The 18,805-nt window shown below is 43.5% G+C and overlaps 1 protein-coding gene across 8 annotated transcripts in view; it reads left to right on the top strand.

Moving 5' to 3' along the window:
- Positions 1–18,805, top strand: part of nrxn2b (neurexin 2b) — a 243,218-nt gene that overhangs the window by 78,967 nt on the left and 145,446 nt on the right. For 7 of the 8 annotated variants that reach the window (XM_088392174.1, XM_088392166.1, XM_088392112.1 and 4 more), the window contains 2 exons: positions 2,750–2,770; positions 18,642–18,671. In XM_088392174.1, coding sequence (XP_088248300.1) covers positions 2,750–2,770; positions 18,642–18,671 — 51 coding nt within the window. The remainder of the gene's footprint in view (positions 1–2,749; positions 2,771–18,641; positions 18,672–18,805) is intronic. The other variant, XM_088392156.1, reaches the window with a different exon arrangement.

Raw genomic sequence — 18,805 nt, 5'->3', positions numbered from 1 at the left:
ACACAACATTCCTCTCCAATCGAGATCCGGAGATGTCATAAATTAGTAACCACGGCAACAAACAATCGGACGGTAGAGATTCGCTCGGTTCGTGCAAGAAAACGCGCGTGCTTACGTCTGTTAGTAAATTTATTTAACGAAAGATCTGAAAGAGGATTTAAGAGGATAAAAGAACATGATCCCGCTCACGTTGGAAAATGAATTTAGCAAAATTTCAGCAGGGCTTGTAGGTCACTTTAAACGGAGCTCAGTGGAAATAGCATTTGTCTCAAATGTATAACAACGCTGAGAATTAATTTACTCTTGGAAATCTGATTACGGCTTGCGTAAGCTCCCCCAATGTAAATGGCTGCCGAGGAAAGCGAAGGATGAAAGGGAAAGAGAATCCGTTTCAAGTTGCAACAAGTCGGCGCAGATTGATCTCGGGGTGGTGGGTCCTCATAATCCCACAGTGAAAACCTTTTAAGAGATTACCAGAAGGTATTTTTTCTTTCTTTCTTTTTCTTCAGAGCGATGCGGCCATCTGGCCCGCAGTCTCCGGCCCGGGGGCAAATTTAGTCAAATGGAAGCCTTTGTGAAAATATTCCTTTCAATATTTTTCATGAAATACAGTTTGATCTTTTTCCACATCACTGCAGGCCGCCGTGTCTGTTATGAGCCTGTTGCTTGCCATCAATCATCTGACACTCGGGGGGAGTGCTGCCTTGCTTTCTTGCTTTCTTTCTTTCTTTCTTTCTTTCTTGCTGTCTTTCTTTGCTTCTTTCCTGCTGTCTTTCTTTGCTTCTTTCTTTCCTGCTGTATTTCTTTCTTTCTTTCTTTCTTTCTTTCTTTCTTTCTTTCTTTCTTTCTTTCTTTCTTTCTTTCTTTCTTTCCTGCTGTCTTTCCTGCTGTCTTTCTTTGCTTCTTTCCTGCTGTCTTTCTTTGGTTCTTTCTTTTCTGCTGTATTTCTTTCTTTTTCTTTCTCGCTTTCTTTCTTTTTGTTTTCTTTTTTCTCTTTTTTCTTTCTTTCTGAGATTTTTTTTAAATGTAAAGTACATTAAAAATTGTTTTATTATTTCACGTTCATTATTTTATTTTTATTATTTTATTGATGTATTATTTTTATTATTTTTAAATCCCACCATAACCATTCCAGCCATTATCACTCTGCTCGTCCCCAAAGGTGCTGATTGTTTGCAATGTCCAAGCATCCACTGATCAGCAGATTTATAATGTAAAAAAAAATAAAAATAAAAGACGGACTGCTGCCCGAAAACTAACAACAGAAACTACAAATGGAGCTATTTCGACTGGATTTCCTGCAGCCGGCTTGTCCACCACTAATGGTGACAAAATACGTATGACCAAATTCTGCTGCAGGTGGCCTCCCCCAATCGCTGTACGTTGACGTCCTCGTCGGTGAAAGTCAGCTCATTCTTCAATTATTGAACATTTTCCTAGAGCGGAACATTCCTTCCCGACGACAAAAAGCGCCTGCCTCGGTATCACTCTCATCTGCGCCATGGTCTTGGTTTGACCCCACATCTCGTTTGGCTCCTTTCATCCTGGATGTGCTGCGTTGCACTGATCCAAATCAGTCACTTGATTTATTTATTTCTCTCTTTATCTGGAAAAGGAAGTCTGAGCCGCAAAGGCACATTTGTCTGGCGCAGGTTTTTCTTTTCTTTTTGCCTTTATCGTAGAGATTTAATGTGGAATCTGTAAAGGCCGTCGCTCACGGATTAACTTTTCACCCAAGAAAAAGTTTTTGACAGTGTGATGAAGTTCAGAGCAAAGCTTCTGTTTGATAAAAGTAAATTTGTCCGGCTCTTCTCTAAGAAGTCTGAAATGATACCACGTGGCCTCTTTTTTTTTTTTTTTCCCTTAGCTGATAAAATCAAACGATGCAAAATCTTTTGCAGTTGTATTATTTCAGTAGTTTTGTAGTAAGTCTTATAACATTATTAAGTATTAATAATTGTTAATTAATTTTTCATTTTCTTGATGTGTTGCTTTTCATGAGTAGGTTTTGGATGTGTGGAAAGTCTACTTTGTGAGGATTTGTTTTGAAATAATGGCTCTCTACTGGTTCCATTATTTTTGGCAGAGCAATGAACACACGTGAATGCACACTTACACAAACATACTCATAAATACACTTACACACACACTTGCACACGTACACGTACATACACACACACGTCTTCAGACCTCGGGCAATGCGAGATCCATTCTAATGGCAAACACCTCCGGGATAAAAGTAATGGCTGGTAAAGACAACTCCGATTGTCAGAGTAATGAAACGGGCTAGGTGTGCACTGATATTCCCCCTCGGGCTAGTTCTGAAAAGTATTCCTACTTGGGAAAGAATGTTTAGAGGCAAGGTCTGCCAATTAACCTTGAGTCAACCTTGAAATGATATGGACTTTGCCTTCATGTTTGTTTCAAAAAGTAAATTGACTGAAAAAGCTAGCTAGCTTAGCTGCTAATGTTTGCGTTTGAACTCCGTAAGAAATGTGACGAATGCGTTTGTTTCAAAAAATGATTTGACTGAAACTAGAGCGAGGGCTAAGATAGCTAGCTTGGCTGCTAATGTCTGCGTTTGATCTCAGTAAAAAATGTGTTTTGTAAAGTGATTTAACTGAAACTAGAGCTAAGCTAGCTAGCTTATAAAACATGTCTGTCCCTGTAAAACACGTGACTAATGCGTCCATTTTTTTTTCTTTCTTCTCCCTGCTCCCTCTTTGGATTCTTCCTTCCCCCCCTGAAGCTGAGGAGTACGTCGTCGAAGGTAAGACCGACGCTTGCTTCCTCGACCGTGCGGTCGAGCAGCTGCCGATGGCGGCCGCTCGCTCACGCACGCTCTTGTGCATTGTCACGGTGGACTGCGGTTTGAAGTGACTTCCAAAATTGACCCGTTTCTGACACAAGTGGAAACTCTCCAGCCCCTACTCCCGTTTATTTTCTCTCCTTCCAGGATTTACTTTTGATTCTCTTTTATTAGCCTATAACTCGTGTCTTTCTTGGCACCGGACTCCATTTTGTGTCGCTTGTCGGTCCCAAACAACATGGTCACGTCAACTATATATGATCTCGGCAGTTGAGTGGCAAATACTCGCTTAAATGAGCGTCTGAGTCCCGTTGAGTTGCGGGTGATGGATTGCCTGTCAAATTGTGAAACACCATTTCTCGCTCCCCGCACCAAGTGCGTGTTTTCGTTTTCAAAACGGGCCGTTTGCTTGTGGTCATTTGAATACTGCTCGCTAGCGTATAAAAAAGTTCAGGCGACTCGGAGCTGACATTTCTCATTTAGTTCTGACGTGGGAAAAAATGTATTCCTGTTTTTTACATTCTTTGCATGTGTGTAGGAGTTATGTCAGCTGGGTTCAAGGAACCCAACATTTGGAGAGCTAGGCCAGTTTTTTTTTTTTCGTTGTAAAAATATATCGAGTTATATTGCGTCGGAATGTCTGGTGTGAATCATACTTTGAGAGCACGACGTGACTTTTGTGCCATTTTTGGAAAGATCCGGTCATTGATTATATTGAAGTTGTCTGGCTTTGTACGCCGCGTGTCTAACTCGCTTTTCCACGGAGCGTGAAACGTGATGTGGCGTTTTCACTTTTAAAGGAAAACACTCAGCCGGAGAAGTAAACAACTTTTACAATTCCCGAATGGAAAGTCGATGAATGAATTTTACTGGTCCAGCGCAAGCCGTGCTTATGAAGGCGATTAATTGGACGCACGCTTGGTCGCTATTTTTAGGGCTTCCCCCTTTCGACCCGCTCCGGCTAATTAAAGTTACTGACCGCACGTTCAAAGGTGCCGTGAGATTGATGACGCCGAGGTAGAGAAGCCCGAGGGTGTTTTTGAAAAGTGATCGCTGGGCCGTGCGGATTGATGATGTTCCTGCGACACTGACCCGTTTTGGTTGGCAAACAAGGCGAGCGCAGCCATCTGCGTCCTCCAATGATGTCGTCTCGATATTTAAACGCCTCGTACTCGGCCGAAAAGCGCTTTGCGCTCGCCGGGCGTTTTGGGAAAGGGCTCGGCGACCTCACCGCCCACTCGCCGGTCACGCCGCTGTCCGCACGGCTAATCCGAGCCCTTGGACTTTCCGGCTGCAATTATTCAAATGCGACGCTAACCGTTTCCTCACTTGATTGGGATTCATGCATTTTAAAAGGCGCTAAAACAGGCAGGCTGTTTTTCATTTCCTCCCCCTTTTTTCAGACGACGGTCGGACCGAGCGAGAGCAGGCCAAGCGAAAGCTCTCGTCCGATTGGCCGACGGCAGATTAAATGCGACCCTGGTCGGCTTGTCTGATTTAACGTCGGGCTGAGGGATGTCACGGCCTTGCCGAGCTGATCTTAATCAATCTGATCAAGGCTAATGATCTTTTCTGTCTCAGTCATCAGACCTCCAACCTAATCCCGTCCTCAGGGAAGGACAGTAACCAGTTTATCATTACGCTGGAGCCCTCCCCGTCAGTGTTGGCTGGAGATAGCGGATTACGGATTGAGTGGGGCCCTGTAGTTAAATGAGATTGTTTGAACAGACGAAGGATTTTCTGCTTATTTTATCAGCGAGAAAGAAACAACGTCAAGCCAAAACTTTTGGCGTGGAGGCAAAAGAAAGAGATAACAGAACAGCAACGATATTAAATGTACTCTTGTTGTTGTGGTATTAACCCAAATTCCCTTTTGTTTCCGGAACATTGTGCTCATGTTGATGATCGTCATTGTAAGCCAGATGTTGGAGGACAACAACAGCGGTGACACTTGTTGTGACTTTGAGTATCAAAGTATCACTTCAATGCATTTCCCATCAAAAGATTCATTTGAGGAATTTTTAACTCGTTCACCGCCAGCCCGGTCGAAATGAATCTTTGACGCGTAAAGCCGTCAGTGGTACTGAACGAGTTGAGGATATGCAACCGCCTCGCTTTTTTAAAAAAAAATTTTTACGCACACTAAACTCACACCGAGTAATCCGTGAGTGCTCGACGATTGCTTTTGTGTACCTGCGGCCTTTTCCAGATTCAATTATGCCATGAAATGCCAGCGACTGCAAAGCTTTCGACTTTGACACAAGGGCTAGATTGTGTCGGCGTAAAAAAGTTCATCCTCCCGCCCGTCCCTTCGCCTTCTGTCTCGCTGCGAAGCCCAAAGGTTGAGGGAAATGCCAGACTCACGCCGCCCACACCTGCTGATGTTCTTATTTGACAGTCTCACACTCGGTCCCCTTTTCTATGCCAAAATAGAAAATCTCTCGCTCTTTTCATTTGAGATTGGTATTAATGAATGGAATTTTCCAGCGTGTGACGTCATGGCAGGTTATAAAAGCTCTCCCAGCGCCGCGGACGTCGGCTTTGTTTTAACAAGCTCAGCTTTGCTTTCTGCAATTTTCACGCATTAGCTCATTTCAAGGTCGGCCCGATATGGGTTCCCGTCCTCGCCGCAAGTTCATGTAAACAAAAGGCGACATTTCGGCGAAAATGAAATGCTGAACTGTCTTTTTTACTCCTCCGCTGTCACTTGTCCTCTGATGAGTAATCAGAAATGAGGCGGACTTGTTCAGCAGATGCCAAAACAGCTTTATCCTCATCTCCACCGTTTTGAGGTGAATTAAGGACGTCGCTTGTACGGATGATTCTTGACCACCGTTCAAAATGTTTGCAGCTCAGTCAACTAAGCAAAGGTCGAGTTCACTAGTTAGCTTGGACGATGCAGACTACTCCAACCCCGGACACTGACGGGCGCCTCCGAGGCCAAAGAGCTACCTGCTTCCGTTATTCTCTCCATCACTATTCATAAACTTGTCTTGACCTTTTGCTGAAATGTTAGGGCAAATTAGTTGTCAGAGCCTCGCACGTGGAAAACATGCCAAGTTCAGAACATAGCCTGGAGTTTCCGCTGTGTGCTGAAGCAGGCGAGAAATATTACGATGTGAGGTCATCGCGTATCTGGGGTAACCCCGACCCCTAACACGTATTCCCCACGGCGGAATATATGCAGCGCTACGTTTCGCTAGAACATTTAATTCGCTCTCAACTAAATTCAAGTCACCAATCTTGATTCCAGGCTTTTTCATTTCCATTGATATTTCGCGGGACGTTCCGGAAACGATTGGCTGGCTCTTAAGTCTTATTCCCACGCCGGGCTCAACTTGGCAATCGTATCTCAGTACTGAATTAAATCACGACTTGTTCAAGGTAAAATCTACTCGCTTTGGGTTTGCTTGTTTTTGATTGCCAAGATCAGATATGAAGTCAGGTTGACTTCCAAGTGTGGTTACTTGAAATCCTCCAGTTTCTCTCTGCCTGAATGCTCAATTTGATTAAAGAGGAACTCAAGCCTAAAAGAATATGTTCTGTTTAGCCCGATTCGTTTAAAAACAATGTTTTGATTCATTTTTTGTTTGCGGAATCTGAATTAAAGAAAATTCCCTCATTTTGTCCATCGCAGGGGGCGGCCATTTTGTCACTTACTGAAACGACATCCCAACCAATCACGGCTCAACTTCGGAAAACCGCTGAGCCGTGATTGGTTGTCACCGGAGAAAATTTGTTTGGAAGCTAAGCGGAAAGTACATCCCCGTTCAATCTATCGTTTGTTACTCTTCTCGAGCGAGTTGTTGCTTCGCCAGCTTTCCCCGTAAGCGCCGCTCACCTTTAGTTGACTGCGGCCGTGATTGAGTGCCACGGTGGAAAGCGTCAACATTCATTTCATCCATATTTGATGAGCCAATGTCTGCCGCTCATTACGCGCAACCGGGGGACGCTTGTAATCAGCATTCACAAACTCTCTGAATAATTATTTACCCAGATTGTGGTGTTTATACATGCATAGAAACAGGTTGATGCATCCTGCCACCCCTCTCCCCCGCCCCTCCCCTCCCTACTCACTTCCACGCCCCGTGCTGTTACTTCCCCACAGCTATGCGATAAAGAGACCTCTGATTAGGTAATAACAAGACTGATTTCCTGTTGTTGTTTTTAATCATTTGGCTTTGCTTGGGCAGCTTCCTGATTTGTTAAGCTAATGTTATCGGTTCCTTCCACTGAGAACGTCTGTCATCATTCTCCAAATAAACTCATACCCGATCCGGCGCTCGGAAGCCTATTAAGGTGTTTTGTGGACCCGCTTTACGGGATCTCGCGAGTCCGCTTTCTCGCCGGTCCCAGGCAGGATGCGGCGTTGCATAATAATCTCAAACGATCTCATTATATGCTGTCAAGTGGCGTATATCGGCCCCTTTGGCTTCTCTCGGCTAGGGAGAGCGGATAAAAGTCCAAATGCTCTTTATGCAAAAGTGCAATCTGTCATTCGCCGGCAACAAAGCGAAAAGGTGCGCTTTTCATGTGGTCGCCCAAACGTCTGCTGTCCTGTCTGTGAACTTATTTTTTTTTTCCGCCCCACGGTGGAGCTTTTGCGACGGCGAGAGTTGCGTGCCACGGCTGATGGCGACAACGATGCATTAAAACCGTGGCCACGAGGAAAACATTGCAGTTCAAACGAGAGGCCGAGTCAAGAGTTCGCCGGAAAGCCGTCAGTCCTTCAAGAAACTAAACGTGGCGTTTCTAAATTTATTTTCTGTCAGAGTTCAAAGTCTCTGATTGAGCTGCCAATTATTTCCATAATTTCATTTCCACGTCGTACCACCGAGAGGGCGTTGCCCGCAGGCTGCAGCCATTAGCACATCCAAGTGGCGGAATCTCCAAAGCGACAACAAGCCACAGTTTGAAATTTCAACCTCTGGGGCGCCGAGCTGGTGTCGCATCTCGCCCGTCGGGTGCGTTGTCTCTGTCGTCGGCTCTCGAGATGCGGCCAGAGAGCGTCATCAAAGTTGCAGCTGCTTTTAGATGCCCAAAGTTCCCCTTTTTGAATTATAGAGCTGTGCGTGCGACAATTTAACCCAGTAAGAAGAAACACTTTGCAGGGCTCCATTTTTTATTTTTTTTGGCTCTTCTCTTGCCTTAATAACCTTTTAATGGCCGTAGGGGGGAAAAAATCAAACTGAAATAAAAACAAATTCTAATGAAAAATCCCAAACTCTTACAACCCTGGTGGTGACACACTGTGCTCCTTGCAGAGGAGAAAGAATATATCCCAGTAATATGACATTGCTTGTGTTTGCGTAAAGCCTCGTATGTGCGTTTCCTATTGTATGTTAGCTTTAGCATTAAGAGGCTAAGATACTTTAAATGCACATCTTATTCTCCTAGTTTGACAGTAAGTATTGTTTCAAAAGTCATTAAAAATTTGCCTGTTAAATACTAACTCGTCAAAATTTACCTTGAGTGGATGCAAATCATTCAAACAAAAATATATTTTTTTTTTCCGTCTGCAGCTCTCTCGACACTCTTTCAAGCAGACATGAAGTGATATCAGACACCTATTAAATATTTGATGACGCTCTTTTAGCCCTGTGCAAATAACGGGCACCGCCATTTCTGACCAGCCGAAATACGCTGCACGTGCTTCCGCTATTAAGGACATGATTTGAACAGATTCCCGCGTGGAGCGTATTTAATTTCTTGATTAATATTTCTTTGCCCCAGATTCCGCATTCATGTCCCAAAATAATGCCATCTCCAATTCCAACCCACACATTTCCCTTTTCTCTTCGCTCTAAAGCTGCCAAGATTTGCAACAGAAACGTTTTGCCTCAGCCAGTCACACTCGAGATGGGTGAGGCTTGGCCTCCGCTCATCCAAATGGCCCGGGGCGTAACTTACAAGCATTTATTTCCAAAAAAGCGAATGAAATAACCATCTGGATAAATATTAGATCCTAAAAGATCGTCCAACTGAAAAATTCTACAAATGTCTTGCTTGAGCTCGGATCTCCGCCCCCCTCAAACTTTCTTACATAAAGGCCACTTAAAGACTCTCATAGCATTTATTCCAAGTAGCTCTCGATTTCCTCCCCTCACACTGACCAATCAATACGTAATGGGCACTAATACAAAAGCGGCGTAAAGAGCACACGCAGCGTGTGCCCAATCAACCGGCCCGCTTTTAAATCAAATCCGCTTCACTTGCTCCTGCTGGTGGCCGCCTGCTCTTTGATTAACAAGTCAGTCGGCATCGGACGCTTCGAGACACGTACGTGACTTCCGATTTATTGTTTGCGTAAAGTGGGCCTTGCAATCAGCCCGCCGTAGCCGCTTCCTGTTGACTCCCACTTGTGTGTTGCCATTTTTTTTTTTGATTGCTATTCAAAAGCCTGTTTGGCGGCTTGAATGCATAAAAGGGCTGCAGCTTTGATTTTAACACAATAACCCTCCTGGAAAATCAGGTGGAGAAACTTAACATCGTAATTATTTTTTTCTCTCGATGTATGATGCACAAAAAGAGCCTACACGGAGGGCGCCATGGCAACCGTTAAATCATGTAGTAATAGTCCGTCTACTCAGCGCCAGCCGTGTGCATCACTTTAGTCCCAAAAGTGATAATGGAAGTTGTTTTATAAACAGCTTTTGTCATTTCTAGTTTGGCTTTTAAGTACTTAGTTTGTTTTAGTCAGAGGATGCTGAAGGTAACCCCCCTCGCCCCCTCTCCCCCCCAAAAAGCTCATACATCATTCTGTGGTTCTTTTCTGTTATTTCCTGCCTTTTTTTTTTTTTTTTTTCCTCTCGGCCTGTTACGAGGCAGCGCACGTAACGCAATGGATGGCGCTCATTATTTATGATGGCCTCCACTCCGGCTGCCTGTTGCCGCCCGGGCGAGCTGTCAGCCGCCACCTGACGCTAATGCACGGAACGCCGCTCGGACAGCCGATGGATTCCTCGGCTGAGCTGGAAAGAGCGTGCAAATGATCCGGAATACGTTACGGACAGAAATAGATTCCTCTGCGCTCAATCGCTTGTGCACTTGTTGGCAACGGTGGATATTCCGGCATAGTTTCAGCAAAGCTCCTCAGGTGGTGTGGGGCTTGCATGTTTGAGGTCTAACAAATATGATTTTATTTATTTGATTATTTTTATTTTTTTTTAAGATGCAGACTCGTGCTGAATGATTTTAGGAAAATATTGAATTTAAGATTATATTACTATAAGATATGATAGATTACAAGATGCCTCAAAAAAGTCAGGAGAGAGGATATGAAGGATATATAATATACTGGAGCACTTGAGTAATGAACCCATTTCTTCTCCAGTAGTTGTTGACGTGTCCGGCGGCGGCGGTGGGACATCGTCGCCAGCGAGATAACGAAAGCCCGCCGAGGTAACCGGCGGCTGCGTGGGCCTCGGAACCCTTTCCTCTTTGGAGTTTGTGTGTTTTTGCGCTTTGCCACTCCTCCTCGAACCCGCCAGCCCTTCCCTTCCCCCGGCGGTGACATTTTGCGAAGACGTGTGAAGCCATGAATGACAACGAGGGGGCTCTTTGGAGTGCGTGTCGGCAGAGTGGCCTGCCGGAGCGAGATAAGACGAAGGGAGGCCGGCCGGCCGCCCACGTGCACGCTAGCGCCCTCCCAGTCTCACGTGCACGTCGGCCATGTTGCGGGGATAGAAACGAGTCGGGAGGGAGGGTCGATACCGCTCTTATTTATTTTTTTTGCTTTTTAAACTAATCCCGGCATTCACTCTTACCAATACCGACGACATTCAGTGAAACAATTTAAATGAAAGTGTTTGCAGAAAGCCAAAAAAAAAAAAACATTTTGCAAGTTGGACATGATAACACGCTTTGGCTTTGGTTGCATCACATTGCACATTTTGCAACATCAGATTGTTGTTAGCTTCTCCTCCCAGATATCCTCTTTGGAGTCATTATCGTGAAGGATACACACACACACGCACACACTCAAGCATAAACACACACCTGTTGCGTGGCACTCCCGCGTGCGAGTATTTGGACAAGAATGCTCTCTGTCAAGCGCAGATGCTCATTCATATGCATGACCCCCGCCCGTCACCCCGGGTGCTCCGTGCGCGCACATACCCACTCGCTTACCACTTTATTTATTTTGGGGTCTTTTTATTTTTTTATTTGGCACACCGCCCGGAGAATAACGGCGGCGGCAACAGATGGCCCCCGTTCAGAAACGCCGACTAGCCATATCTGTAGGACGCTGAAGGAGGGGGGGGTTCGATCAAGTCATGTCGACCCCGCTCCCCGAGCGTCTTCGCTTTGAGGGGAAAACACTCGATGAATGCAAATCCATCGGAAAAGCTGCCAGCTCGTTAAATCAAAGTTACAATTAGCTCCTTATTTGATAGCAATGAAATATTCCAAAAGACGTATTGATCTGGGGATCTGAGTATTCTAAACTATAGCTATTATTAATCTCTGTCCCGCCTTCAGCTACGACCTTTAACTGACAATTAGTTTTAATTAAAAAAAAGCGTCTGCGGGAATTGATTGACTGTAATCTACGCCTTCTTGGCATATTGTAATTATACACGGCTGGGATTCCTGAGCGAGGTAGTTGAGGTCGACGGTCAAGACGGAAAAAAAATCTTGTTTTTCGCAACGAAATCACGAATCGAATCGATTTGGATGCGCAGGTTATGTACACTTTGATGTACACTTTACGCCCGTGCTCGGAGGAGGATTTATGAGCTTAGGGCAGAGCTAAAGTAATAACTCTTGTCTTGTGGCCATAATTAATCTTTTTATATTGCCACATAATAGCGTCTAATAAGTAAAGGAAAGGGGGACGAAAAGGGGGGGGTCCACCAGCCGCCATATTAGCATTCATGGAGCATCATGGATTAAAAAGTTAATCCTCATGCAGACTTTATTCCTTCATAATTGTGTTTTTATTGTTATGCTAGTCGGTCACTGAGCTTTTTTTTTCCTCTTCTGTAATGTGACTAAAAGCGAAATGGAATCATCAGCATGCAAGTGCGGGCCCGTCTTCAGTTTATGATCTCATATTTGAGCGTAAATTGCCGTATTTTGGCGGATTTTGCTTTCTCTCTCATCTGCGTTTAGCATCACTAATCCGGTATGAGCCGCTTTAAGATGTCCAGCTGCAGGTGCCATCGAGTTCATGAGAGGCGGTGTCGAAATCGTCTCATCTCCTGCCAAAAGTGGCGGAGGAGGGCGATCAGGAAGGTAAACGGATGATTTTGATGGTGAGAGAGCATTGCGAGAAACCAAACACCAGATGGAGTGACGAGCTGAAAACATCACACTTGAAGTTTCCTTAAGTGTGGCTGACATTTTCTTATTAAGCTAGCGTGACAACGTGCAAGTGTTAGCATTAAGCTAGTGGGGGCATTTTGAGGCAGCGCTGCATTTAATGCTGACATTCTTATGAGATAAAAATATGCCCAAAACAGAATAAATAGGAAGTTTGTAGAAAATTAAAATGAGGCCAGCAATGTGTGCAAAAAAAAAATATATTTCTTTGACTCCTGTCGTCATGCCAACAAGGTTCAGCTTACCGCTCCCGTGTTTGTAACTTTAAACCTTTCAGAATTTTTTTTTTTTCTTTCTGGCATTTTATATTGTTATCCCTGCACAAATTGACACTGTGGATTTGTCTGCTTCTTTTTCTCCCGGCGCCGCTTTCCCTGTGCTCCCGTCATACGTGAAAAACCATTCTGCACAGAGCCGGCCTATTTCACACAACAGCGGCACCAGACGTCGCCGCCATTGTGTCGAGCGCTGTCGGAATATTTGTTTACAAGGTTCAGTGCCGTTTAATTTTCTCCTGATCGGCTCCCGCTCGTCTGTGCTTTGCCGCCGCTGGCTGCGATTCAGGGCCTCCGTTTGTCTGAATATATGCACGGGAATTTTTTTCCTCCTTCTTCTTAGTCCTTTTTTTTGTTTAGCACTCGTCTTCCCAAACTAATTAGGGTAGATGAACAAAGAGCGGCCAGTAACGGGGCGTTTTGCGCTTGGCAGCTAACAACCCAAGCCGCCAACGTGACATTTGATGTGCAGATTGATTAATTGCATAAAAAAATCAATGTCTCTTGTGTAATTAAAGGCAATCTGCAGCCAATTATGATTATCGCGGATCTGTCGTCATTTTATAGCATGTGCAAAATAGGAGCCAATTAGAAGCATGATTATTTATTTTTTTCCTGGTTGAGGTGATTTTTGGCTTCTGAATGTCAGCGTCGAGTTGTCACCTTCGTTTTCACACACGATTGTCATCAGTGTGATGTGAAATGTTCTCATCGCTTCAGAACAGGGGTGTCACTTTTGTTGCAGGCCGCATTGTAGTCGGAGTTTCCTTCGGAGGGTCGTTATGACTGACAACCCAAATAAATGTATGAACACCTCCTATTATATCATAGTGTAAGCTACAAAACAAACTGACAAAACTCATTTTTAAATCAGACAACTAAAAACTGTTAAAATATTCAGAAAACAAAATTAAAAATTTAGTAATTTTAGTAATGACACATGAATTTGATACACAATTTGTCTTTGCCGGACACATAAAATAATGTGGCGGGCCGCATCTGGCCCTCGAGCTTGGGGTTTAACACCGATGCTTTAGTAACTTCTTTTCTTGGCTTCATCCGTGATTTTCCAGCCGGGAGTCAAATGCAACCAAAAAAAATATATATAAAAATGTGAGACTACCATAATCTTCATATTTATATACTTGAAAATAAATTTCACGTTAATATACATACTCAGTATTTCTCACAGAAGATGAAGCTCTCCTGCAGCTCCACAAATCCGAGCGCATTGTCCCAGCTGGAAGACATTAATTTTCCATTACGTGTCATTGTCATCATTACCCAGCGCGTACCGCTCCCCGGCATCCAAATAAATTAAATCAAAATAAATAAATAAAAGAATAAATAAAAAGAATACATAAATAAAAAGAATAAATAAATTAAAAGAATAAATAAATAAATAGATAAATAAATAAATAAATAAAATAGATAAATAAATACATAAATAAATAAACAAACAAACAAACAAAGCCGCAAAGCTCACGGCATGGCCGCATATCCAAGAAAGCCGCCGACGTGATTTTAGTCAGTGCTAGCGGAGTGGAACGCGAGCGGCTGTGGGTGGGGAGAGAGTTGTCAAAATGAAACATGAAACATCAAGAGCGGCTCAAGGCGAGGAGTCGTTGTGCGCTAATGTGTCTTTCTGATTGGAGCTTGCACGGCTGAGAGGAGCGCCAGCCGGCTGGCTGGCCGGCCTTTTGCCGCGTAGGTGCGTCAGATTGAAAAGCTCCGTGGCGAGGCGAGGCAACTTTATTTATGTTCGCTTTCAATCCGCTAATGGACCCGATCCACGGCACCGAAATTCAACATGGCATAAATACCCCGGCGTGGACATCATGCGGTGCGACTGCTCAGATCCCGTAAAAGCTCGGCAAGCATAATGAAGGTTGCCTCCTTGCCGCTCATACAGAGTTGAAATGCTTTGATTGCTTTTGTATTTAAAGTGTGAAGAACGTCCTCCCCGCTAACTGCCCTGTCAGCCTCTCCATCACGTCTGACACGGCAATTACCACTTCCAGGGGAGCAAAAAGAGGGCAAAAAAACAGAAAATGGACATTGGAAGGATGCATTTTGTTGCCCACTCGCCGCTTTCAGACTCCACTAATGAGCGCCATTCCAGAAGTGGCAATCAGAGGCATTCAGTCCATGAAATTGCCTGAGCGGAAAGGGCGGCCGTGTTGCCGTTCGTGGAAAATTAGGAACGGGACGGAGGGAAAGTGCAGGTGGGTCGTCTTGGCCAAGTCGCACTTGGGAAAGCATGATTAGCTGCGACCTCATCAATGAAAGGAAAATGGAGGTCAGGGGGGGGAATTTATTGCTTTGTGAGAGATAAACTGGAGCTTCCTCGGCCCTGCAAAAAGAAGACAAAAGTAGAATTTTACGTTCGTCGTCTTTGCTGAGGTAAAAATCGGCTGTCGTGCAATCGTCACCAACAATAAAGACCCCACCTTGCTAGCTTTGTCGCGCCAGCTAACATTGTCGCCATAAATGTCGCTAATTTACATTTTTAAGTTGTTCCAACTACAACTTGTCTTTTCTACAAAGCACACGCAGGTTCTAATGAGTGCTTCATTTCCCGGATGTGCTAACCCGTTAGTTCCGCCGAGAATCTTCCGTCTGCCTCCCGTAAATTAGCCTAAGTGACGATATCATCAATATCCCCGTAGCGTTAGCTTCCAGCGGCTAAAACCCGAAATGAGTCTTCCCTCGCTGGCTGGCACGACATATGGAGCTCCTATTTATTTATGAAGCGCTTCATTACGAGGCGAGAGGCAGCTGCTGGCTTCTCTTCCCTCTCGCCGGTCTCCGGGTGATGAGGTTTATTTTTCCAGACGGATCCTGTGACATATTAGCTGTGTTTTAATGAACAAAATGTGTGCGTCAAAGTGATTCACTCTGCGTCACGCGCTTAATTAGGAGATGTCTGGGAGCCGATGAGATGTTCGCTTTGAGTTTAGGTCGCAACCTCGTCACATGACGCACCTCCCGCTTTGACATTTCCAATGTTTGTCGTATGTTTCCGTCGTATGTAATGTTAATTACACAGTGCCGGTGCCGTCTAATGGAAGCTTTAAATCCAGCGGCGCATATGCTGAGAGGGTCTCCAAACAACTTAGCGCATTACACCTGACAGATGATGGCTGTTGCTGCTGCATAAAGTGGAAAGTGACCATAAAGATTTAATGTCTCGCGCGCCCAAGCTTAAGTGTCTTTCCGAGGTGGGGGTGGTGGGGGGGGGGGTCAATAGTCCCCCTTGGAATTTCAGGCAACACACGGAAAATACGATGCGTGTTTACACCAAAGCGGTCTGGAATTTAAATATATATATATATATATATATATATATATATATAATTTTATTTTCTTATTATAAATTTATATATATATAATTTTATTTTCTTATTATAAATTTATATTATAATTATATTTGTATTATTTATATTAAATTATATATATATAATAATTATAATAATTATTTTAATAATTTTAAAATGTGTTCTTTCACATAATATTGAGCAGTGTGTGTCCTTTTTATGCAAGAGAATTTGGAAGAAAAAAAAATCACAATACGTTGTGTTAGCATAGCGGATCTTTTATACAGAGAACTGCATAATGAGAAATGAAATACGGGTATATTGATGTATTTTACAGGTATGTTGTCCATATACCAAATAGCATCGTTGCTACTCATCTGCTCAGGAAACACCGATTAAAAAAGAATAAAAATTTGCTCCAAATTTCCCATCCTTGAGCTTGTTAATTAGGTTGGCTTGTGATCTCATGTGTGTATTTACCAATAAAGTGTACTAGCCAATGTGAAGAGTTATGAAGTCAACTTTAGAAAGTGGGCGCACTCTGTTAATAATTTAAAAGAAAGAAAAAAAAAAAAACGGGAGCCACGCAAAGCCTTTAAGACGATTCTATAACTCTCAATATTTCCCCTCTCGCTGTCTCACTCTTGTGAATTATTACAGCACTTTAAATTTGAGCCGTCTGCATATTACTTAAGCTGCAAAAAGACACTATATGCAATATAAATGAGTTGGCTGAAAGGAATTTGTATTCACTTTGGACGGGAACCATGTTTCAACAAATGTCTTACAAACGGCGCTTGGGCCCCGCCGGCACCTTTTGGCTTCCGCCAGACGTACGACAATGATTACACGATGAAACTTTAACGGTGCCCGGGCTGAGTAAGAACCGCTGATTTGTAGATGCTGTTTGATTTTATAACACGCCGAGGGTGCAGCAACTTCTCCCTTTTCTCCTCCTTGTGTTATTCCATGTGACTTTTACAAACTTGCCCTCGCTGTCGCCGGGCCTTTCGGCCACACGCTTTGAATGCCGGAATGCATCGTGAATGGTGCGCCGTCCTTCCATTCGGGGCACGAAGAGGAAGATTAAGCGAGAGGATGTCAAGCTTGGCGGCCATATGCTGCAAAGAGCCCTTGGAGGATGCTGCTGTTTAGCATGCCGCTGTCGGGGACGGGCTCGGACGTGGCTTGCGGGACGCGGTGGCGAGAGTGCCTCCTCGTTGTCGCCGTGAGACCTGACGCATCTGTTGCGTCACGCAAAGGTCACGAGGTCATTGAGGTCACAAGGTCATTGAAGAACTTCCCGTATTGATTCCTCGCGACAACATAGATGCCATTTGGACCGTACAGCTTATTATATTATATATTATATTTTTATTATATTATATTTTTTATATTATATTATATTTTTCTATATTATATTATATTATACTATTATACTATATTATATTATTAGATATTATGTATATATATATATATATATATATATATACACATATATTTTATATATATATATATATATATATATATATATATATATATATATATATATATATATATATATATATATATATAATTATATTTGTCATTTTTTCATCGCAGGTTTTGCCCAATTAATATCTTTGACGTCTATAACTGTCACTGGCACTAAATGAGTTGATTATGAGCAAGGGGTTAAAAACAAAAAGTTGTGGAATGACTGTTTTTTTGTTAAGGGCCAACAGAAAACCAGTCGGCGGTCAGATAAAGAAAAAAAACGCTTCGGAAGCAACGGTGGCGCTTGAATTCTGATGCTCTGATGGTTCTTGTCAATCCCTGACGGTCCATAAAAAAAACCTTTGGTGGTTCTTGAGAATCTTTGGTGACATTTTTTGCTAGCAAGAGAAAGGCCAGTTGTGGTTTTGTGTTTTCTTGCTGGTCTTGCTATTACTGTTTTTTTAAGTTGGGGAGCTGTCGGTCTTATTTATCGACTGAGTCGAGACGGGTTGACTCGAATGGTGTTGACTTGCCCGAGCGACTCTTGAAAGTATGTCTCGCCTCAAGTCAAATCCAATCGCTTTGTTTGGGGAGTTGCGTTTGCTTTTTGTCAGATTTAAGATTCCGACAAGCCAATCGTCAGGACGGGCTTTTTTCCTCCCCCTTTGCCTGGAGTTTATTTTTCCCTTTTGTCCACAAAATAGCTTCAAATATTCAGTGTTTGCTTTTGGGCTGCAGTCTACGTCTTGATTTTTTTTTTAGTTCTTATGAACAATGACCTTGAAGGTTTTTTTGTTTTTATTCCAGATGTGTTTTTAGAAAGCTAAACTAGTTTGGCAGTTTGAGCTTTATGGATGGACGCCAACGCTTATCTGGCGCTCCTGGCGAGACTCCGCCGCCGCCTCCATTTTAGGCGGCGGCCATTATCTGCGTGTGGATAATCTTTGACTTCTCCAGATAACGCATCTGACCTTCTCGTCGTGTTGGTTTTCTTCTTCCAATCATTTGAATACAAATCTAGCTGAAGCCTTCCTTCTCTGCCAAACAGTTTTTTTTTTCTGTGTTCCATAAGTACTCCAGAGGGAAAAAAAAAAAAAGCATTTGTGAGAGCAACAGCCTTCGGGTGTTGCGGCAAATAAAAAAAAAATGCTTTTTTTTTTCTTTCAAAACCCTTCACACACTTCACTCAAAAAGTGTTTGCCTGTTTTCTGTTGGTATTCTCCCTCTTTCTCTCGCTCCCTCTCTTTCTCTCTCTCTCTCTCTGCTCTTTTTCTGTTTTGGTTTGAACTCTGACATCCAAGTCTGCCCCAGGATGTCTGTCACAAACTGCAGTCCAACGTTGTGACAATGCTTTTGTTCTTCCCGTGCCTTTTATGACCTTCTTTTTTCTTCTTCTTCTTCCTCTTTCTGTTCTTTTTGTCTATTTGTTCCCTTTTCAAGGTCTGGCGCACCTGACGTTAAACGACCAAGGTATGGGTTCATTTTCTTTTTTTCTTTGGGTTCTCTTTTTCTTGCCCGAGGATGCCCTGAGCCCTTTGAACAGATTTTTTTTTCTCCTGACCTTTCCTCTGTACCATTCAAATGCCTCCATTTTTTTTTCTTCC

The sequence above is a fragment of the Syngnathus floridae genome, chromosome 1 (assembly GCF_059516105.1).
Source record: "Syngnathus floridae isolate MCC-2025c chromosome 1, RoL_Sflo_1.0, whole genome shotgun sequence".
In the NCBI taxonomy this organism is placed as follows: domain Eukaryota; kingdom Metazoa; phylum Chordata; class Actinopteri; order Syngnathiformes; family Syngnathidae; genus Syngnathus; species Syngnathus floridae.
This window is presented reverse-complemented; position numbering and strand designations above follow the sequence as displayed.